Source organism: Hyla sarda, chromosome 1 (genome assembly GCF_029499605.1).
Source record: "Hyla sarda isolate aHylSar1 chromosome 1, aHylSar1.hap1, whole genome shotgun sequence".
Lineage (NCBI taxonomy): Eukaryota > Metazoa > Chordata > Amphibia > Anura > Hylidae > Hyla > Hyla sarda.
Genome location: NC_079189.1, coordinates 575,705,893 through 575,729,734, shown reverse-complemented (window position 1 = coordinate 575,729,734; position 23,842 = coordinate 575,705,893). Strand labels below are relative to the sequence as shown.

General features: G+C 43.3%; 2 protein-coding genes across 7 annotated transcripts in view; both read left to right on the top strand.

Moving 5' to 3' along the window:
• Positions 1 to 14,318, top strand: part of ZNF532 (zinc finger protein 532) — a 71,890-nt gene extending 57,572 nt beyond the window's left edge. For all 4 annotated transcript variants that reach the window (XM_056544395.1, XM_056544384.1, XM_056544405.1 and 1 more), the window contains 3 exons: positions 6,948 to 7,060; positions 10,584 to 10,731; positions 13,029 to 14,318. In XM_056544395.1, coding sequence (XP_056400370.1) covers positions 6,948 to 7,060; positions 10,584 to 10,731; positions 13,029 to 13,523 — 756 coding nt within the window. In that variant the 3' untranslated portion in view covers positions 13,524 to 14,318. The remainder of the gene's footprint in view (positions 1 to 6,947; positions 7,061 to 10,583; positions 10,732 to 13,028) is intronic.
• Positions 14,319 to 16,567: 2,249 nt separating this feature from the next.
• Positions 16,568 to 23,842, top strand: part of LOC130294531 (O-acyltransferase like protein-like) — a 57,565-nt gene continuing 50,290 nt past the window's right edge. For all 3 annotated transcript variants that reach the window (XM_056544475.1, XM_056544466.1, XM_056544492.1), the window contains exons 1-2: positions 16,568 to 16,653; positions 19,293 to 19,385. In XM_056544475.1, the coding sequence (XP_056400450.1) occupies positions 19,331 to 19,385 (55 nt within the window). In that variant the 5' untranslated portion in view covers positions 16,568 to 16,653; positions 19,293 to 19,330. The remainder of the gene's footprint in view (positions 16,654 to 19,292; positions 19,386 to 23,842) is intronic.

Genomic DNA, 23,842 nt, shown 5'->3' with positions numbered 1-23,842 from the left:
CATTGGCTTTTGAATGGAGTCATTACTTGCCTCAATTCTAGCAACCATTCTGTCTCAGAGAACTCATCCAGTCGTTCTCAGGTTATTTGAGACAGTGTCGGGGTGCTCGCCCGGTGTGTCTCAGGGTGCTCTCCCGGTCTGTCTCGGGGTGCCTGCCCGGTCTGTCTGAGTACCCCGGTCAGAAAGTTCTTATCACAGAGAACAGTGGAACTGCATATACAAGGTTTGAAGTCAACGTAAATTAAATACGAATCCTGATCTCAGGGGGTAATTAGCAGCAGTGGTCATAAAATTTACAATTGCTGATCTGGGCTAGAAGTGTGCCAAGAGTGTCTGTCACCAGCTTATCCTGGATATAATGGATCTCCGTGTATTCCATTGACTTATAATGGGGTTCCAGTAAGTGATGCTCACCCAGTGTTCCCTTACAATGGGATGGCAGTCAATTAGAGTTGACTCCAGCACTGTATCAAGTAAAACCAGGTTTCTTCATTATGTAGGCATACGGTATAAAAACAGCTTGGTATAAGAGGGTTAGACCATTCATGGCAGGGAATATAATGGGCTTTACCAGTGTTTTCTAAATTGACAAGAAAAAAGATGCATGCAGCACATTTCCTGCCATTGAATAGGACAGAATTGCCAAAAGGCTCTGAGGAAAAGGCAATGCAGATGTGATCATTTTATTTCTGAGCGAGACAGTATGGTACTGCTCAAAAGGTTATTAACCCCCTCCTGACTCCCCATATTTAGAAAATTTTGAGAGATATATTAGGGCATTTTTTGTGGGACAAGTTGTACTTTTTATTGTACTTTATAATATATAACGAAGCCAGAAAAAAATTACCGTATATACTCAGGTATTAGCCGACCCGAATATAAGCCGAGGCCCCTACTTTCACCCCAAAACCTGGGAAAAATTATTGACTCGAATATAAGCCTAGGGGGGAATATACATCATCCCCCCTGTCATCATCCAGACCGCCCCCTCCTTCATCATATAGGTCCCCTCGTTGTCTACTCACCTCCCCAGTTCTCTCGGTCCTATCTTAGTAGCTGCAGGGACCGTCCGCATTCCAGTGGGGAGGGTGAGCCAGTATGGGCCGTCCAAGTTCACCGGGAGGCCCTCTTCTCCGCTACGGGCCGGCCCCAGATTAATGACGCTGCATAGACGACGACACACTGGGACGTGTGTGCGCAGGGATGCCCCTGACGTCACGGACGTCTGCTGCACACGGACGTCCCTGGGCGTCGTCGTCAATGCAGCGTCACTAGTCGGATGGTCCCTGCAGCGGTATATTTTTTTATTTTTTTTCACTCGAGTATAAGCCGAGGGGGGCATTTTCAGCATGAAAAATTGTGCTGAAAAACTCTGCTTATACTCGAGTATATACGGTATATGTAGGGCAAACTTGAAATAAATAAACATAAAATGTAATTGTACAATTTTGTGGGGCAATTTTTTTTTCTGAATTTACTATTCGATAAAACTACATACTACACTTATTCTTCTAGTCAGTGTGATTCCAATAATACCAAATGTTCTGATTAATGTTCGCCATTAACCCCTCAGATGCCGTGATCAGTTAAAATAGATGATCGGATCGCCCGCAACGCTGCTGCGGTGATCCGATCATCTATAATGGCGGACAGATGTTCCCTCACTTGCCTCTGTCCGTCTCCCGGTGTCTTCTGCTCTGGTCTGAGATTGAGCAGACCAGAGCAGAAGATCACCGATAAAACTGATCAGTGCTATGCTCTATGCAAGTATTAGCAAAATGTAGAAAAATGTAAAAATGTTGAAAAATGTAAAAATAAAAAGTAAAAAAAAATTAAAAAATCCCCTCCCCCAATAAAAATTAAAATTGTCAGTTTTTCCCATTTTACCCCCAAAAAGCGTAAATTTTTTTTTTTTAATAAACATATTTGGTATCGCTTCGTGCGTAAATGTCTGAACTCAAAATATAATGTTAATGATCCCGTACGGTGAACGACGTAAACGTAAAAAATAAAAATAAAAAGTCCAAAATGCTGCTTTTTGGTAACATTTTATTCCCCCAAAAATGTATAAAAAATTATCTAGAAGTTTTATATATGCACATGTGGTATTGATAAAAAATAAAGATGATGGCGCAAAAAATTAGCACTCACACCGCCCTATATACGGAAAAATGAAAAAGTTATAGGTGGTCAAAATAGGGCGATTGTAGATTACTGATTTTGTACAGTAAAATATAAAAGTATCTAGCCATTGTCAGGATCCGGATAGGTATGCAGCGAGGACACTGGTGGTGGATCCTCTGTGTCAGTGAGGTGATGACGTGGGCTGTACCAGGGGAACGGAGTCTAAGGGGTTACTGGTTTTCACCAGAGCCCGCCGCATAGCGGGATGGACTTGCAGCGGCAGGTAACCCCCAGGTCGTTCCACCCGATAGCGACTCAACCCCACTAACAGCTGAGACAGGCGCAGTACACAGGGACAAGGCAAGAGCAAGGTCGGACGTAGCAGAAGGTCAGGGCAGGCAGCAAGGGTCGTAGTCAGGGGCAACAGCAGAAGGTCTGGAAACACTGGCTTGGGAACACATGAACGCTTTCACTGGGCACAAGGCAACAAGATCCGGCAATACAGGAAGGGGAAGTGGGTTTATATGAGGAAGGCACAGGTGCAGGTACTGATTGGGCCAGGCGCCAATCAATGGCGCACTGGCCCTTTAAATCTCAGAGAGCCGGCGTGCGCGCGCCCTAGGGAGCGGGGCCACGCGTGCCGGGACTGAGCAGACTGAGGACAGGGAAGGTGAGGAGATTGGGATGCGAGCCGGTGACACTAGTGCAGCGCTCCCGGTCAGCGGGTCTGACCGGGGCGCTGCACGGAGGTGAAGGAGCAGGGACCCGGAGCGCTCGGCGTAACAGCCATGGGTATCATTTTAATCGTATTGACCCACAGAATAAAGAACACATGTCATTTTTACCATAAAGTGTACAGTGTGAAGACGAAACCCTCCAAAATGTGCAAAATTGTGGTTTTCATTTAACATTTTTTTATGGTAAAATGAGAGGTTTAATTACAAAGTACAATTGGTTACGCAAAAAACAAGCTCTTATATGGGTCTGTAGATGGAAATATAAAAGAGTTATGGATTTTAGATGGCGAGGAGGAAAAAAATGAAAACGCAGCAATAAAATTGGCCTAGTCCTTAAGGTTAAAATGGTCTTGGTCCATAAGGGGTTGAAGCAGCGGTGACAAGAATTAAAAAAATAACAATAATACAAAAAATAAAATGTGGCGGCTTGAGATCCAGGGCAATGGGTCTGAGACTCTGGGCTGCAGCCCCGTTAGACCCCTCCCCTCCCGGGTAAAGGGTAATTTGCGCTGCAAGCTGTAGTTTCCTGTAGGTTCCTGATCCCGCACTAAAGTCTCTTATCCCATGATGTAAATGTACATCTTTGTTAGGGAAGGAGTAAAAGGGAATCTTTCAGCTCTATTTGCTGCAGACACTGTTGGATAACTGTTAGGGTATAAAAGTAAACTGTACCTTTTCCCTGAGCTTATGGTAGTTGCAAAACTTTTAAGAATTTCTTTTTTTCACAGCCAAGTGTCAAGATGGTGGGGCCAAGCTGCTCAAGTGCCTGAATATATTTGGATGCCTATAAGCTTGATCCCTGATAAAGTCCCAAGTTAATATTGTTTATAGAACCAGTACTATTTTAGTAATGTATATTTACACCTGGAAAATTTGTTAAAAGATTACATCTCCTGATCCAGGGGATCGTTCAGGTTCTCCCAATTGCTTTATAGAGGTGACTGTGAGACATCACAAATGTGACATGATGGTGGCTTTGACCAGGAGAGTACAGAGGACTGGGGTGGCCTAAAGTAAATCTCTGTACAGTACACCTTGTTTAAGAAATGACAGTGCCCATTCTTGACCTCAACCAGTCTTATCATTTCATAACTCGTGACCCATTATGTGTTAGAGGATGGAGTTCTCCTTTAAACCTTTTCTTTAATAAATGATAATGAATCATCATGTCTTTAGAGGAAAGCTTTGACCCATTCCCCTCGCCAGTTCGTGCGCTTAACTTCCTTGAAAAAGTTAGATGCGAAGAAAACAAAACAACCTGGCAAACCAACAAAGCGGTATTCCTAAATGTGACAGACATCTTCCCCACTCTATAACACTCGTTCTTTGCGTTCCCCGTGCACTTATCCCTCATGAATCTTTAAAAGGAGATTAAAAAGGGAAGAGCTGCCGCGATATTTCTTCTCTGATGTCGTTAGCCGGCAGTCATGTCATGGTACATCATACTCTGCTTTGTACAAAAAGCTCAGTGCACCTGGTAACAATAGGGGCAATATCCCCAAAAGCAAACTCTTTTTATGTCCCCAATTAGGATACACAATGTTTATAGAAGGGGACCCTTTATAGAAGAGGACCCCTTTATTAGACAGAAAACATTGCTTCAAAGAATGATTCTTGCTTTGGCAGACAATAGGCACCCATTCATTACACTGATGGTTCATTGACTTCATTGGGTGCAGAGTAATGGTTTTGGACCACCCATGGTTGGCTAGCAGCAGAGGAACCTTGAGATGCCTATAGATGACAAAGGGATCAGAAAGTTGGAGCCATGCATTTCTATGTAGCCTTGCAAGAAAGGATATGCAATGTAGCTTTTTGGTGCAACTCTTTGGAGATAGCTTCCCTTAATCCCTTTGGTATCAAGCCTGGTTGACTAAATGCTATAGCATAGTGACTATAAATGGCTGTTGTAACTTAGCTATATCCTGAATTCAATATGAGAGGAGCACAAATGCAACAGACAGTGATACAAAAGTATCAGAGTGCTAAGTTTTTATGGCATTATAGGGGTTTTCAATATTAAGCACCTACAGTGAATATGTTCACATAACATAAAGATAGCCTAAAACAAACAAAACCATAGGCACTATCATTAGTAATCCCAACATATTCCTTCAACATATAACCAGGGTGTGATGTGAACAAAGCCTACAGCGAGCCACACACATCAGTTAAACGTTGGCTGAATCCACCAGTTTAGGTGAGACCATGCAGTCATCTGGGATGATGAGGATCAGACATGATGGATTGCAACTGGCTGATCCTTTTTTGTTTTTGGGAAGATAAGCTGCTGCCACGGGTGTCTCCAATGAGCATACTTGGCCACGTGTGTATCGAGTGGACAAGGGAGGTAGCTGTTGGCTTACCAAGCATTTGACCAACAAGTATCTAAAGCATATAGCTTTAGGCATTTAGGGTATATCCACCCTATATGTGTGGGCATTTATGTCCCAAGGATTTTTCTAAATGCTTAGCTGCATTCGAATTGAAACTGAGGGTTTTCATGACCAAAGGAGCAGAAATAAATTTACTTAAGGATTTACATGTTGCCCTGCAAATTTAGAGCCGTCACACAGAATGTAACAGCTGCATTGCTAAAGTGCCTCTTAATCTTTAATGCATTACCTTTCACCATCTACAAGCAGAGAAACAGCCAAAAGAGATCTAACCGGTGAGATCCGCGCTCACCCCTGAGCTACAAAGCAAAGCAGATCGTGTCTTCCGAGTCTCTTGTTCCACAGATAGACTTCAGTCGGAGACTTCTCAGCTTGTAAGGAAAGTACAGCCATACTTCTGTGTTTAGTCCAAAAGTACAAAACGCAGGAAAGCAATGGGATTCTCAGAGGGTGGTGACCGCGTTATAGACTATAAGGTAACCTGTAGGAAGAAAGTAGACTGTGACCTACATCTTACCAGACCAGTCAAGAACAGAACTAATGAAATGTATCAAGTGCCATCTGAGGTAACTGATTCTCTGTGGCAAAACTCCTACAGGGGCTTTAAAATGGAATAAAATACCCTTACAGCAGTCCAGCTGAGGATAGATGGAGGGTCAAATAGAACAATGTGTAACAGGGGCCATTACTTCAGTGCATTGTGCCATTTCCAAATTCTCGTATTACAAGTATAATAATTGTTAATGAATGTTCAGGTCCAGAGATGAAGCAGGGATAAGCTGGGCCTAAAAGATGAAACTATCCCTTTGTCTGCCAATGACTTCAAGTGAACTTTCCTTCTGAATACATGGCGTATATAATCTATATCTGCATCCAATGTTTGCCATAGATGCCCCTATACAGTGTTTGCTTTAGGTGCGCTTATATGCCTTTCACAGATTCCCCATAAAATTACTGTCCTAGGTGCTCCCATTTGGTTCCTACCACTGAAGCCCTCATACAGCGCCTGCCCCTTGATTCTCCCATTTAAAGGGGTATTCCAGGCAAAAACATTTTATACCCTATCCAAAGCATAGGGGATAAGATGTCTAATCGTGGGGGGTCCGCTGCTGGGACCCCTCGCGATCTCCCTGCAGCACTTGCATTCTATGCAGGGCTGCATCTCCAGTTTCGGAAACCTTCGGGTTTCCGGGACTGGGGATGTGACGTCACGCCACGCCCCCTCCATCCATGGGAGGGGGCGTCATGGCCGTCACACCCCCTCCCATAGACTTGAATGGAGGGGGACATGAATGGAGGGGGCGTGGCGTCACCTCCCCAGTCCCAGAAACCTGGAGGTTTCCGAAACTGGAGATTCAGCACCCGCATTTGGGGTCTTCCACCAAGGCCTCTATTCAGTGTCCTCCACTAATACCATCATTCATTGTTTGCCCCCATACAGTGGCTGCCAAAGTGGTCCTCATTTGAAGTCTAACACTGAGGTCCCCAATACAATCCCTGCCACTAAGACCTTCATTTGGTGACTTCTGGTTTCCAAGGAATATATTTACCAGTTGAAGAGCATTAAGGCATCCAATGGGCAACAATGTTGCCCCTTTTCACTTTTACCCTGTGTGGCTTCTCTTTTTAGTTTTAATTTTTTTTTCTTTTTTCATGACTGGGTTTTTATTGAAGTTTTTCTCTCCCACAGCACATGAAGAAACACCCATGTCGGCAGTGTGACAAGTCCTTTAGTTCATCCCACAGTCTATGTCGACACAACCGCATCAAACACAAAGGCATCCGCAAAGTTTACACCTGCCCGTGAGTATCAGGCCGATAGCTTCTGCGTCACTCATATCTGTAGTGACCTCCATGGAAAATATATAAGCCTTTTAGGATATTATTACTGTATATGTGATATCTCTATGTAAGAAACGTGAAAATCTGCCATATCAGGTTTACATGTGAGAAATAATCACTGAACGCTATAGAACGCATTCAAAAGTCTTTAGACCCTTTCACTTTTTTTCACAATTTGTTTTATTGTGGCCTTGTGTTTATAATCAACAAAATTTGCACTTAATACAATATAATGACATAAAACTGAATTTTTAAATTTTTGGGTAAATTTATTTAAAAGGAATTCTTTTTATTTCACATTGACATAAGTATTCAGACCCCTTGCTATAAAACTGAAAATTTAGCTCTGACTCCTCCCATTTCTCTTAATCATCTCTGACATGTTTTTCCACCTTGATCGGAGTCACCTTTGGTAAATTAAGATGATTGGACAGGATTTGGGAAGACACAACCCCGTCTATATAAGGTCTCATAGCTGACAATGCATATCAGAGCAAAGACCAAGCTACGAGGAAAAAGAACTGTTTGTAGAACAGATCTGGAGAAGGGGACAAAAAATTCTGCTGCACTGAAACTACCCAAGAGCACAATGGCCTCCATAATGCTTAAATAAAAGAACAACTGGGACTCGCCACCAAACTAAGTAACCTGGGGAGGAGGGCCTAATTAAGAGAGTTTACCAAGAACCCAGTGATCACTCTGCTGAGCTCCAAAGATCCTGTGTGCTGATGAGAGAAACTTCCGGAAGGTCAACATTACTGCAACACTCCACCACTCCACGAATCTGGGCTTTATGGCATGTGCCAGAAAGAAGCCTTTTTCTTAATTTTATTTGTTGGCCTCAATTCTAAGCGGGGGGCAGCATCATGTCTGGAGGAAACCAGGCAATGCCCATCACCTGACCAATACCATCCCTACAGTGATCATGGTGGGGTAGCATCATGTCTGGAGGAGACCAGGCACTGCCCACCACCTGACCAATACCATCCCTACAGTGATCATGGTGGGGTAGCATCATGTCTGGAGGAAACCAGGCACTGCCCATCACCTGCCCAATACCTTCCCTACAGTGATCATGGTGGGGGCAGCATCATGTCTGGAGGAGACCAGGCACTGCTCGCTGCTCATCACCTGCCCAATACCATCCCTACAGTGATCATGGTGGGGGCAGCATCATGTCTGGAGGAAACCAGGCACTGCTCATCACCTGCTCAATACCATCCCTACAGTGATCATGGTGGGGGCAGCATCATGTCTGGAGGAAACCAGTTACTGCCCATCACCTGCTTTAATACCATCCCTACAGTGATCATGGTGGGAGCGGCATCATGTCTGGAGGAAACCAGGTACTGCCCATCACCTGCCCAATACCATCCCTACAGTGATCATGGTGGGGGCACCATCATGTCTGGAGGAAACCAGGCACTGCCCATCACCTGCCCAATACCATCCCTACAGTAAAGTATGGTGGGGGCAGCATCATGTCTGGAGGAAACCAGGCACTGCCCATCACCTTCCCAATACCATCCCTACAGTGATCATGGTGGGGCCGCATCATGTCTGGAGGAAACCAGGCACTGCCAATCACCTGCCCAATACCATCCCTACAGTAAAGTATGGTGGGGGCAGCATCATGTCTGGAGGAAACCAGGCACTGCCCATCACCTGCCCAATACCATCCCTACAGTAAAGTATGGTGGGGGCAGCCTCATGTCTGGAGGAAACCAGGCACTGCCCATCACCTGCCCAATACCATCCCTACAGTGAAGTATGGTGGGGGCAGCATAATGTCTGGAGGAAACCATACACTGCCCATCACCTGCCCAATACCATCCCTACAGTGATCATGGTGGGGTAGCATCATGTCTGGAGGAAACCATACACTGCCCAATACCATCCCTACAGTGATCATGGTGAGGGCAGCATCATGTCTGGAGGAAACCAGGCACTGCCCATCACCTGCCCAATACCATCACTACAGTAAAGTATGGTGGGGGCAGCCTCATGTCTGGAGGACATGCTATGGGGGTGTTTTTCAGTGTCTGGGACAGGGAGACTTTCAGGGTTGAGGGAAAACTTAATAGAGCAAAGTAAGGATATATTAATTAAAGCCTGATCCGGAGTGACTGGACAATGACCTCAGACTGGACAGAAGCTTCTCTTTCCAACAAGAAAATTGCCCTAAGGACACAGCAAAGACAACACAGGAACAACTCTGTGAATGTCCTTGAGTGGACAGAACGTGAAGCCAATGAAACATCTCTGGAGAGACCTGAAAATTGCTTCCACCAACTGTCCCCATCCAACCTGACAGAGCATAAGAGGATCTGCAGAGAATAATGGCAGAAAATCCCCAAATCCAGGTAAACCTTGTGGTCTTATCCCCAAGAAAACTGGAGGCTGGAATCCTGAATTCCTAAGTAAAGGGTATGAATACTTATGTGATTCTCACAGGTAGGGGACGGGCTTAATGCAGATTTCTTGCATATCACTCCCTTTGAAGTCAATAATAAATATGTTGTATGGAAAAGCACAGATCTACCTGCAGTACATAGAGACTGGCATATATATATATATATAATATATACAGTGGTCCCTCAAGTTACAATATTAATTGGTTCCAGGACGACCATTGTATGTTGAAACCATTGTATGTTGAGACCATAACTCTATGGAAACCTGGTAATTGGTTTTGAAGCCACCAAAATGTCATCCAAAAATTGGAAAAGGTTAGGATTAAAGAAAAATAAGTAGATAATAAATATAAATAAAGCAAATCCTTATATATAAAAGTAAGAAAGATCTGCTGGAAGCTGTAAATCACTGTCTATGTAAGTGTTTCCCAACCAGGGTACCTCCAGCTGTTGCAAAACTACAACTTCCAGCATGCCCCAACAGCCGTTGGCTGTCCGGGCATGCTGGGAGTTGTAGTTTTGCAACAACTGGAGGCACCCTGGTTGGGAAACAATGGTTTATGTAGAGGACAGGAGCTTCTTCAGGGTCCTATACAGTACACATAGTGTCCCAAATGGAGTCACTCTTACTTGGTGTCCAAAGGAGCAGCTAACCCTGGCACAGGTAAGGAGTAGTACAGAACTTGTAGTTCCTCCCTGTACTGTAGGGGGCGCTACCAGACAGCCAGTCAGGGCATGCACTTCAGTAATAGAGGTGATTTACCAGTAAAATGCCCATTCTGATTGGTCAGTTCCTCCAGTTGTGACATGTGTCACAGATCTAGACTGTCTGTAGCATTGTATGTTGAGCCTGGTTTCAAGTTACGGTGGTCCAGAAAAAAACATTGTATGTTGAAACTATTGTATGTTGAGGCCATTGTAAGTTGTGGGATCACTGTGTATATATATATATATATATATATATATGTATATAATATATATATATATATATATATATATATATATATATATATATATATATATATATGTATATGTGTGTTACTAAAGTGAGTGAATGTTTCTGTGCCTAGGAAATGTCCTGATACCAAGCGGGTTTTCACTAAACGTCTAATGCTAGAAAAACACATCCAGCTCCTGCATGGCATCAAAGAACCTGAAGTGAAAACTGAAGTTGAAGACACAACTGTGGAGATGTCAGAAGTCAAAGAAGACCCACAGGTAGGATCTACAAAGCATACTGGATTTTGTACCGCAATGATGTGCACAGATGCCGGATCAGCAGGGCTTTGTCAGAGAAGATGTGCAGCATAAAGTGCATCTGTCACTTGGAAAATGGTCATAGAGTGCTAAATGAAATGATCACAAAGAAATTTTCACTTGCGCTGTCCATTGCTTTAAGGCCCCTTTCACACTACATAATTACTCCATTTTCGAAGTTCCGTCAGAAAATCGGCAGTAAAACGACAGTTACAAAATCCTATACGGCCGTTAGAAAATCCCATTATAGTCTATGGGATTTTTCTAATAGCCGTTTTAAGCTGTTATAGCCCGTTATTAAAGGAGTAGTCCAGTGGTGACCCAGTGGTGAACAACTTATCCCCTATCCTAAGGATAGGGGATAAGTTTGAGATCACGGGGGGTCCAACTGCTGGGGCCCCATGCGATCTCCTGTACGGAGCCCCAACAGCCCGCGGGAAGGGGGCGTGTCGACCTTCGCACGAAGCGGCGGCCGACACGCCCCCTCCTTGCCTTCGGCAATCTCCGGCTCTGCCATAGAGATGTATTGAGGGGACGTGTCGGCCACCGCTTCGTGCGGGGGTCGACACCCGCTATCTGGCCGGAGAGCCTGGCCCCCGTACAGAGAGATCGCAGGGGGCCCCAGCGGTCAGACCCCCCGCGATCTCAAACTTATCCCCTAGGATAGGGGATAAGTTGTTCACCACTGGGTCACCACTGGACTACTCCTTTAATAACTGGCTATAACAGCTTAAAACGGCTATGATAGGGGATAAGTTGTTCACCACTGGACTACCCCTTTAATAACGGCCATTATTTTGCGACAGAAGATAGTAACGGGAGAAATAGTTCATGAACTATCTTCCGTCACAAAATAACGGCCGTTATTAATAACGGGCTATAACAGCTTAAAACAGCTATTAGAAAAATCCCATAGACTATAATGGGATTTTGTAACTGCCGTTTTACTGCCGATTTTCTGACAGAACTTTGAGAGCAGAGTAATTATGTAGTGTGAAAGGGGCCTTATTCTTGTAAAAACATATATTTTAGTCATGCTTGAAGAATCAAAGAGGTGTGGTCTAGGTTCTGTAGTTCCTTCAACTTCTCTCCCCCACCCTCAACCTCTTTGACAGACAGGATTTGGATCCCATTGTTGAGTCCTCATGAAATCCTGTGCATGTGCCATTGTTGCAGATTGTGACACACACGTGCAGTGGCTGTGCCAGGTTCGGCTCTGGCCTCACCTACTTATAGTGCGTGCTCCACAATCCGCAATAACGTGTTCACGAAACTTCAGCAGAACTTACCGATGGGAGATGAGCCCTGTCTGTCTATTAAAGAGGCTGCCGGTGGGAATTTGGAGTGGAGAGGAGTTGAGAGCACTGCGGACCCCTCCTCTGCGGGGACGCTCCTCTTTGATGTTTGAGGCATGGATAAAAGTGTGTTTTCCCCAAAAAGCAACACAATTTTTTTTAATTAAGTACTCTATGACCATTTTGCAGGTGACATATGCACTGTAAGTGGTATATGTATAAAATCAACCCTGAAAACTGGAAGTAACCCTACTAACATGTACAGAGTAATTACCAATGTATAACCCGCCCCTTTCTCTTTTGCCTTTCCTCCTTTTTTCTCCTTCATTCCATCTCTTTTATCCAATTTTCTTGTTTTTCATTCCTTTGTTTCCTTTACTCTTTCCTATTTTTTTTGTTTCAATCCTTTTCTTTACTTCATTTTTTCTTTCCTTCCTTTTTTCTCCTATCCTTACCTTTTTATTTCTTTACTCCTTTTTCTTCTTCCTTCCTTTCTTACTTTCCTTCCTTCCTTTCTCCCTCCCTGTTTTGTGACGTGAGTGATCGTTGTTATTTTCCTCCCCTTTACTTTTCATTCCTTCTTTCCTTTCCACCTTCCTTTTTTCTTTTCCTTCCTTTCCTTTTTTGTCTTTATTCAGTCTTATTAATTTCCATCCTCGCCTTTTACTTTTGAAATTTACTTATTTCTTGCCCTTGCTTTCCTTTTTTCTTTATTCATTTCTCTACTTTTCTTCCTTTTATCCTCTCTTTTTTTTCAATTTTGTTTTCTCTTTCTTTTTCTCTACGCATTTCTTCCTTCCTCTTCTACGCTCCCCCCACCCCATCAATCACTTCTTCTTTCCTTCTTTCCTTTTTCTATTCTTATTCCGATCTTTCTGATGTGGGATTCTAATTTGTCTACAGCACTTCATGATTTTTAGTACCATACACCTTTAAACTTAAATTGCCTCTTGATTTCAATAGGAGCCCACGCCAAAACGGAAGTTAGAAGAACCAGTTCTAGAGTTCCGATCACCAAGAGGGGCCATTACCCAACCACTGAAGAAACTCAAGATCAATGTCTTCAAGGTCCACAAGTGCGCGGTCTGTGGCTTCACGACCGAAAATCTCCTCCAGTTCCATGAACACATCCCCCAACATAAGTCCGATGGTTCCTCTTACCAGTGCCAAGAATGTGGCCTTTGCTACACCTCTCATGTCTCGCTTTCTAGACACCTCTTCATCGTTCATAAGCTCAAGGAACCTCAAACCTCCACCAAGCAGAATGGTTCTGGAGAGGACAATCAACAGGAGAACAAACCAAGTGTTGGGAATGAGGCATCAGATAATGTATTCTCGGACAAAACATGTAAAGTTTGCTCTAAGACCTTCGAAACCGAAGCCACTTTAAACACCCACATGAGGACTCATGGGATGGCTTTCATCAAGTCTAAAAGGATGACCTCCACTGAGAAGTGAGGGGACCACCACAAGAGCCATGGTGAACTCTCGATGGTCCAGGCTAGATGTTCTTAGTGTTTTACTCTGGAAAAACTAAAAAATTAAGGACCGAATGAAAGGAAAATAATTTTTGTGGCAATATCTAGTTGTATCTTACCGGCCTTTATGATACCTTCACACTACTAAAGCAGTATTCCTGTAAAGCAGATGTAAATATTTAAAAAATTTTGATACTCTGTGACTGTATCGATGTAGATTTTTTTTTAATATATGTGATATCTCCTAGATGAGAAGGATATTTAACCCCTGCCAGTCTGCTTTCCGTGATAGATGAATATTGGCAGTACAACGGTAGTACAGGTATGTGCTACTTAGGCTATTTCTGAATGCTTCAGAAAGAATATAGAACGGACATAGTTATATCAATATATACAGTATATACTAGGGCTAGAGATACAGGGGAAAGTATATGGATTATCAGATCATAAAAAGGCATTGCTGTACCCATGCAGGGAGATAAAGCTGTCATTTTTCAAGTGTGATTTTTTACCAGTATTAATAATTCACCCGTCATACGGTTCTAATAATGTGCTGCTCTTTGCTGCCCCAGGGGTCACTTTGCTTTATTTTAATTTTATTTAAAATTTCAGATAATATAATTTTGCTAGCAACCATGCATTTTAGAGGGGTACTCTGCCCCTAGATATCTTATCTCCAATCCAAAGGATAGGGGATAAGATGTCTGATCATGGGGGTCCCGCCATTTAGAATGCCGGCTGTGGTGCCGGAGGCTCGTGACATCACGGCCGCGCCCCCCTGACATCACACCACGCCCCCTCAATGCAAGTCTATGGGAGGGGGCATGGCGGCCTTCACGCCACCTCCCATAGACTTGCATTGAGAGGGGGGTGTGACGTCATGAAGGGGCGTGGCCGTGATGTCACTGGCCTCCTGCGCCACATCGCCAGTCATCTGGCATAGAGTAAAGTTCACTCCATGCACCGGATGACTGGGGTACGGCAGTGGAGATCCTTTGGATAGGGGATAAGATGTCTAGGGGCGGAGTACCTAAGTGATTGACACGGTCTCAATCATGTAAAAAAGTGGTTGCAAAAGTTTTGCCACCCACTTCTAAAAAAATGTTCTAGGCTTTGTTGTTTGTAAAATGGGCTGCCCCATTATAGAGGGGGTGGGCAGGGGATTCATCTATGGTAGGCGAAGTAATAGCAGCTGTACATCGGCCCTGCCACCTGAGGTGGACCAAATTCCCATCTGTCACTTACTAGTATTATAAATTGCATATGGAAGGTGGGGGCATATTACAGAGGCCCAGGAGCTTTAAGTTCACCCTGACTTCCTTGTTCTCCAATTTTCCGAAGCAGCAGGCACTTAGTTTACTTGCCAATAGTCTTCATTTTGACCAGACAGTCCTGCAAACCTGGACAAAAATGTGGCAGCATTTCTACTAAAAGTTGACGTTCGGAGCATAGGGCGAGGTTGAAATGTTAATTTTGGCTTCCTAAAGGAGTTTTGTGGTCATTTCTGAAATTATGGGATAAAAGATAAACCTATTCTCACCCTCAGCTTCCTGCTGCTTCGTAGTAAATGACGTCCCTGTATTGACTATTGGACGCTGCAGCTTATCAATGACCTCAGTGTTGGCAGGTGTGATAGAGATGTCTGGTACATGGACTTTCTCTGTGTAGATATCTGCTGCTCTTCGAGGTCCGTGACTACCTCGCTGCGTGGGTGGGTGGTGGTGTTACTTGCACAGTGGTTGTCTACTACTTTTAAGGAAAACAGCTGAACAAATGCACCTTGTTTGAATCATCCCACAAAAAAAAATGCAATTATACAACGTTCCCTAAGAATCCATAAGGGCGCATTCACACTACGGAATGTGCACCCTGAGAAATTCTGATCAGACATTTCATGCACTGAAGGACTGTACCAATATGTGCTGTAACCATTTACGGCAATGCATAGCCAAGTGGATTCTGCTGAAAGATTTAATATTTCTGTGACAGAATTTTCTTTCGCAGAAATTCCACAATACGAGCGGTGCAGCAGAATCCCATTGAAAAAAATAGGAGGCTGCTGCACCAGAGTTTTCAAACGCAGTTTTTCTGAAAATTTCATAGTGTGAATGCACACTTAGTTTTTCACTTTGTTACAAAAGTTATATTTGTTTCTGGAAAAGCTGCATCCCCAATAAAAGGTTTGTGGTATATGGGTACATACACTAAATTGTGGCTCTACAGCAGTTGCAGAACTACAACTCCCAGCAGGCTGTCAGGGCAGATTGGAGATCCCTTGGATAGGGTGTCTGGGTTGCCAGTATCCAATGTGACAACCATTGTTGTGCATGCATAAAAAGTGGAGAAGTTGCTTATGGCAACCAATCGGGTTCATTCTTGCATTTTTTTTACTGACTGCTGCAAAAGAAGAGTTGACTTCTGACTGGTTTCCATTTGTGTGTGTGTGTGTAATATATATATATATATATATATATATATATATATATATATATATATATATATATATATTCTGTAACATCCAATCAAATCCCTGCTTTCAGTTTTGAACCCAACGGATAAAAATGACCTCTGTCATCGGATTGGTTGCTATATATAACAGTTGCCCATAGGAACCAATGAGGATCGTTATTTTATTTTCAAATCACTCTCGGTAAAATAAGAGCTGACCCCTGATTGGTTGCTATTGGTAACAAGGCCTCATTTCACTGCTTTAGGTTTAAACCCGCCATATAAAAATAACCTTTGTCCCAATCACAAAGCTGATTTAGAACAAAATGTATTTATTTCAGTGTTTGTTTGTTTTTCTGTCCATTGAGCAATTCTCACCAGTGTATCTCAGTCTTGTTTAAAAGGGAAATTTTAGCTAAACTTGTCCGTAAAGGGTGTGTCCACTTTTGCAACCAATATTCTTTTATGATCCAATGCATCTAAAATAAATCAAACAAACAAACTGAAGCAACCTGTTGTGATTAAAAATATTCTAGCAGGCCTATGTGTCTCCATGGTTACAGACTACAAACAAACTTGGAAATTAGTAGGACTATAGTATAGGACTAGCTTGTAACCACGGAGACAGGTAGAACTGCATAGGAGAAGTATATACAAAAAAGGTAGACAATTTTCCAGAGTTTCTCCTTTTTTGGTATTGTAGGTGGTATGGAGCTATAAAATATGGTTGCAAAATAATACATACCCTTGAACAGCCTATATGCATCGTAATGGTCCACAGGGGCCCTGTCCATGTTGAATGTGCAGCAAAATACCTCATGAATCTGTGATGTTTGCCCCTTTTGTCCTTTTATGATTTTACTTTAGTTGTCTGAATATAAATACCGTGTGTATATATATATATATATATATATATATATATATATATATATATGTGTGTGTGTGTGTGTGTGTATATATATATATATATATATATATATATATATATATATACACATACATATATACTCACACACACACATACATATACACACGGCTCCAGAGTACAGGAAGAGTATGGTATTCAGAATTACAAAGTATGGGAACCTTACAATAACCCAGTATGTACCTAGGAGAGATATGTAGGACTGTTTTTTTTTTTTTTTTTTTTGCACATTTTCTGCATATGGAACCAATTCATGTAAAAAAAAAAAAAAAATTCAATTAAAAAAAGGTTGTTTCAAATATTCAAATATGTTAAGGGGGTATTCTGAAAATATTTAAATGAGTCGTCTTATGTGGACACCCCCCTTTGGCCAAAACAGGACATGCGGACGATTACATGATCAATGATGGTCTGGTAGCTGGAACCTCGATCAGCTGCTCTTGACACAGTGACCTCTGCAGTAAAAATGTGGTATTACAGTGCTCCTATTCAAATCAATGGGCGACCATGTAATGTGTGGTCACACGGAGTCCTCCATAGCAGGTGCTACTCTTTCCCACAGCTTTCCATTCATACACATAAAAGGGTCCCAACTTATTTGGCCGCTATATGACCTAATATACACCCTTTGTATGACTGTTCACATAGATTTTCGTAACTATCCCACTCCATACCACAAATGGAAACCATAGCACAAATGGAAACCACTAGATCAGTGTTTCCTAAGCAGGGTGCCTCCAGCTGCCTTTCCTAGGACCTGACTAAGATGGTTGTCTACCCTCGAAATATGATGTCCCTCATCTGTGTAATAAACTCTTTATCTACTTATTTTATATGCTGTCTGAATTGAAATAATTTATTATACAGATGATGGATGTGTTTCGAGGGTATACAACCCTCTTCGTCAGGTTCTTATCCTAGGACCTGATGAAGAGGGTTGTCTACCCTCGAAATACGTTGTTCATCATCTGTATAATACATTATTTACTTATTTTATATACTGTCTGAATTCGGTTAGCGTAATTCTTGGTGGTTAGAACCTCCTGGCATTATCTTCTCTATGATTCCTCCAGATCAGTCATAAGTTGGTTGACTTTCTAGGGACCAGCACACTCTTGAAAAGCATCCTGTTCTCATCAAATCAGTTGAAATGAAAGGAGCTTCAATCCTCTTATCGAACAGGGCCCCCTCTGCTTTCTGTGCCCACTCCTGCTTTCTCCTGTATCCTATAACTGTTGGAGTAAGACCAAATGGAAAGACATGAAAAAAAAAGCTGAGAGAAAAGAAGTGTTGCGTGTGTATAGGCTCGGTGACCAAAGGACTCTTAGCCCACAATGGTCATCTCATCCCGTGGTATTAGAAAATTCAGTTCTTAAGCCCAAACAAGTAAGGTATTATGCAAAGCTGGAGAACAGGAACATTGCTGTAAAGTCCATGTATAAAGAAGGGGTAGAGAGGCACTTTATATGTTATAAGAATACCCCTTTAGTCCGTCAGCTCTGTAGCCAGCACTGCAAAAGTATCTGCCTTGTCCAATAAGACCCCGATCTGACAATGCACAGGGACCAGCATCGTCAGCTCTCCACAATGGTGTCTGACCCAAACCAGGTCCCTATTCTCATTTGCACAGTTACTTGTGACGTTGCTCTAACTTATTTTAATGTGTATACAGGGGGGGGGGGGGGGCACTAATGTGCAGTATTGTCCTTTTCATAACAAACCTATTTCTCTGTGAGAGTACTAGGGACTATTCATTCACATTATTATTTTTTTACTTTTGTTTTCTACCTGTTCTGTATCTCTGTATTAATTTTGTATTAATTTTATATCTCTGTGTATTTTGCGTGTATATTGAAGGTGCATGAGTACGTTCCGTGGTCGTCCAGTCTTGCTGCTGTTCTCCGCCTGTACACTCGGTGTCTTTATAAATGTATTGAGACTGTTTCACATGTAAATAAACATAAGAGTATTTGACTCGGTCAAGATGTGTCCTTTTTACAATGGGGACGGTGGGGAGGGAGGTGGTCGGTGACCTGGCGAGGGAGTTTTCAGCGGTTTATAGCGTAACCTTTTTGTAGCACGTTGTTGCATTTGCGTCATGAGAATTGTCCAGCCAGCTCAGACTCCATAGGGGACGGGAAACACGAGATGCTTCCTATTCACAGGTAAAGCTGGGTGGTAATTGATTTTTTTATGCATAATGATTTTAGCTTACGCTCCACAGCTGCTTTGGAAAACAGGAATTGCTCTTGTGATTTGTCAATGCCGTGACCCTGTCGTCTATAAAAGCTGAACTCTGGTAATTCACCGCACTTTGCGCCATGTTGACCGACTGGGTCCTTGTATTTATTTTCTGTCTTGCTGCCACTTCTGCAGCTCCAGCAAATCTCTCAGCCAAATGTTTGAAGGATACCATGGATTACTTATCGGACCTGAACTCTAAGGAGCCAAAAACATATGCCATGCTCAGTAAGTACAACTACTTTCTCTTTTGTTACATTTATTTAGTCTAAATCACGCAGGGCTGTTAAATTGGTATTTAAGATGAATATTTTTACCTTTTTTAAAGGTGTTTATTGTGTCAGGAATTTGTTACACAGGTGATGGACAATGCATTTCGAGGGTAGACAACCCTCATAATCGTGTCCTTACCAAAGACCTGACGAAGAGAGTTGTCTACCCTTGAAATACGTTGTCCATCATTTGTATGATAAATTATTTACTTATATACTGTCCAAATTTGATTAGTGTAATTATTGCTGGGTGGCACCTCCTGGCATTATGTTATCTATGATTCTTTTACATCGTTCCTGGTGTCAGGAACACATTTTTTTTTAAACTTTACCCATCTGCCCCTTGATCCCCCACTAGTCCAGCTGACAGCACTTCCTATTCTCCCGACACATAGTAAATACCACAGTGTATCCTGATGGCACTTCTCATGTGTCAGGATAAGGAACATGAAGGGTTCACAGTGAGGACCGGCACTGGCAGGAAGTGGTGGAAGATGAGTGAAGGTCCCCCCCCCCCCCCCCCCGTCACTCGCAGCACTTTTAGGCTAGGTTAACTCTAGCATAATACAGTCCAAGCTCATTGCTGGCAGTTCAGTTCATCAGACTTGCAGTCGTAATACAGACGCGCAAAGTCCCATGTATTACATTAGTGTGACTTCATTAAAACTGGCTTACTTACCATTTTTCTTCACTTTGGTTGTGTGCTCGTGATATGAACAGTACAACTTTAAAGTTAAAGTGTCCCTGTTGTTTCAAAAAATGTTTTGCAAACCTGCAAGGTTTTGTTACATTAACCCTTCAGAGTAGTGTCAGTGAGATTTTAGTGCTCTCATTCCTGTTATTGAGCTCCTGATAGCCCCCTCCATAATGAACAGCTATTTCTCATTCTCTCCAATTTAGGGTCTGGATCAGAGTTGGCTTCATTTGTCAGTAGTACATATACATGGACTTCCTTTTCCTTCTCTGGTCAATCACCGTATACAACATACTCCTCTCTGCTGTCAGTAGTACACATACACGGACTTCCTTTTCCTTACTTCCCTGGTCAATTACAGCATAGAACATACTCCTCTCTGCTGTTAGACATACACATACGTGGATTATCTTTTCCTTACTTTTCTGATAAATCACAGTATAGAACATACTCCACTCTGTTGTCAGTAATACACATACAAAGACTTCCTTTTCCTTACTTCCTTGGTCAATTACACCATAGAACATACTTCTATCTGCTGTACCAATGCCTAGTGCTGGGAAGTGCACAGGACTAAACAGGCTGCACTGTGCTGGGTTGGTTTATTACACCGTACAGTACCGGATGATATGTAGCAGGAAAAGGGGTAACTGATGCACTGGGCTTGAAAGGTGCTATGTGAAGTTAAGACAGAACTTCTGTGTCCCACCACCTCACCACAAGTTTCTACTAACCTGGTCAGGTTGTGCTGTAGATGGGCACAGTGTTATGTTAGGCATATTGCTGTAGCAGCTACAACTGTGGTGTCGGGTGAGGGTAATGTGTATTAACCTTTTCGTGATGCCAGGGCGTGGTTGACCTATACACCTATATCTCCTGTGCCAGGCACGGGGCAAATAATTACTCTGATGCAAGGTTACGGATAACTGGCTTTACTGAGGTTGGAAAGATGGTACAATCCTTTACAGCTCAGATTAGCATGAAGGAGATGCAGGGTGAACTTTGGGAAGCTTATAGGCTTGCTGGGACGTATAGTTGATTGTGCTGTATATGACTGACTTGACTTGTATGCAACCTACGCTAGACTGTAGTTACTTGGACTTGACTTGAATTCATCCCCAGACTTTAGTGCTTACCACAAGGCTTTGACTTTCACCTGAGTACTGGGGTTAACTGGTAGTAGATTCGTGGTTGCTGGACTAGGCCTCAGGCCTCCTTCAGGATCACCTCACAGACAGACTGCACACTTCTCTCAACTGTACCTCAGCAACAACTGAACTCTGGTTACACAATCTAGAGCATTGGACAGATAAGTCACATGGTTCACTTCTGCATACTCCCCTATTAACAAGGTTCATGACAACAGGTTTAAGGTTTAAAGTGACAAGTACATAGAAAATACCAATACATTAACCATTGCATAACATTACATTATACTGTGCATTATGGAGAGTCCTGAGGAGTGTGGACCCAAGACGGACATTGCAGCAGCATCTGCCAAACAGGATGGGCAGGAGTACATGTGATTCTGTACTGGGTCACCACACAACCACAAGATGGTGGATCAATACATGTGTACAAGCAAGTAGAAAAAATAGCAGTGGCCATTGAAATTGTGCTTGTCTATAATGGTCTACAGCGGGCGTGGCTATTCTGCAGTGGATGGGTGGATCACATTTTGGTATGGGGTGTGAGATTCAGGGCAGATGGAATTACCCTAGGGGCAGATGGCATCAACCCCTTGTATTTGTGATGCCAGGGTGTGGTTTATCCTCAATACCCCCTGAAGGTATACCGCTGGATCCTGGGCTAGGCACGGGGGCAATAATGACTCCGACGCCAACAAAGTTACAGACAACAGTAGCTTTACTGAGTGACAGATGGTAAAGTCAATACAGTGTAGCCGGGCCAACGGAGGTGACCAGTGACTCAGAGACATTAAGGGCTTGCTGGGACAATTTAGTGCAGGCCACGTTGACTTGACAATTGCCCACAGAGACCAACTTGACTTGACTTGACTGGCAAAGCTATGACTGTAGCTGACTTGCAATTGACTGTGGCTGCAGTCTTGACTTGAGGCCTCCAATGACTCTGGACACACACTAGGACTCAACTTGACTGGACCTCAGCCTAGCAGAAAGTGCAAAGCTCAAAAAGAGTAAGTTCCCAAGGCTTATATTGGGGAGACTAGCAGGGAGCCCATAGGTCACCCCTGGGATCACCTTGTCACTGGTAGCTCCTGAGTAATAATCACATGGTACATGTCTTAGAGCAACAACACATTATATATTATAATACATAGCAAAACATATATACAGGGGGAAACAAGTACAAGGGGCCCAGAGGACACTGTAGGGAGTCTGCCGGACAGGGGCAGCAAGGGTAAGGGGTAACGCCTCCCGTACTGGGCCACCACAACATTATTTAAGCAAATTTATTCCAGCCTGCTATCCACCCACTACAGCAAAGGTATTTACCCGCTCACTACAGCACAACCCTTGAAGACCAAGTGACTTAAAGGGTTTTATCTGGGCACATAAAAAAAAAAAAAGTACTCCACATGGTAGGGAATGTACTTACCTGGCTTGATTCTGGCACCATTCACAGCTTCCCAATGCACCATACTCTCCTTGCCCACTGCTCCATTTTCTATATGCTCCTTCCTCTTGCACACCCTATTAAAACTACATTTCCCAGCAGTCCTCATTGCTGCGACCATTATAAAGGGGCGTGCCTTGCCTGTACGCTGTAAAAATGGGGAGTGTCTTGATGAGCTATGAGAGAGGGGTGGCTTGGTTGGATGATAAACGAAAGGGGCGTGGCTTGTTTATATGACCCCATAAAAGTTGTATAGCTGTAAGGCGAAGATGCTGAAAGCCAGTACAAAGTGTCACATGATCTTTGTCTCTATTGGGAGGGAGAGAGAGAGAGAGAGAGAATAAAGTAAACAAAGTAGATGGGCAGGTTTTTCTTCACTTATGTCACATCATATTCCAACAGGGAAAACAGGCCAGTACAGGTAATGTGTATATTGCTATACAATTGGTCTGGCCATGAGGGGACAACATATGAATAATTTTTGATATTCAGAGTACCCCCGGAATGCTGGGAAATATTAGAGACATCAGTAAAGTTGTAACTCCCCAACAGGCGTGGATGAGCTACGCCACTTACTGGTTTGGCTATGGTGTTCCCCTGGTTTTCACCCTTTATCCCTCTCTAGGATGTTGAAGCTAGACTTTGCTACCACAACAGTGGTCTCGGTAAGGTGGCAGCTGGCCAGGCAGGCCAGAACGCCCTGGTGCCAAGAACTGGTAATACAAACAGGAGAGGGGAGCTGACACTGTAGGTGGAAATAGCACAGCACAGCAGAGCTGGTTTGGTGTTAGTGGCAGAGCTGAGTAGCTCAGAAGCAGGCAGGTGGTATTAGGCTAGTTCAAAATGCAGAGGCATCAGTTTGGATCATAGAAGAATCAACAAGAACATGTGGAACAGGGTTACATAGGCCGTTCCTGGCAAAGATTGGAAATGGACAGGAATCAGGGATGTACCTGAACCCTTAAAGCAACAGTACAGGCATGGCCCTCACTGGGTGCGCCAGAAACTTTTCCCACCTGTGACAGTGCAGTGGTGGAAGTCTGCAGCGAGGAGCTATAGCTGTCTGGCCACTGGGACCCCCCTTGATGATCTGGCCGGCACTGCAGCGTTCTGAACACGGA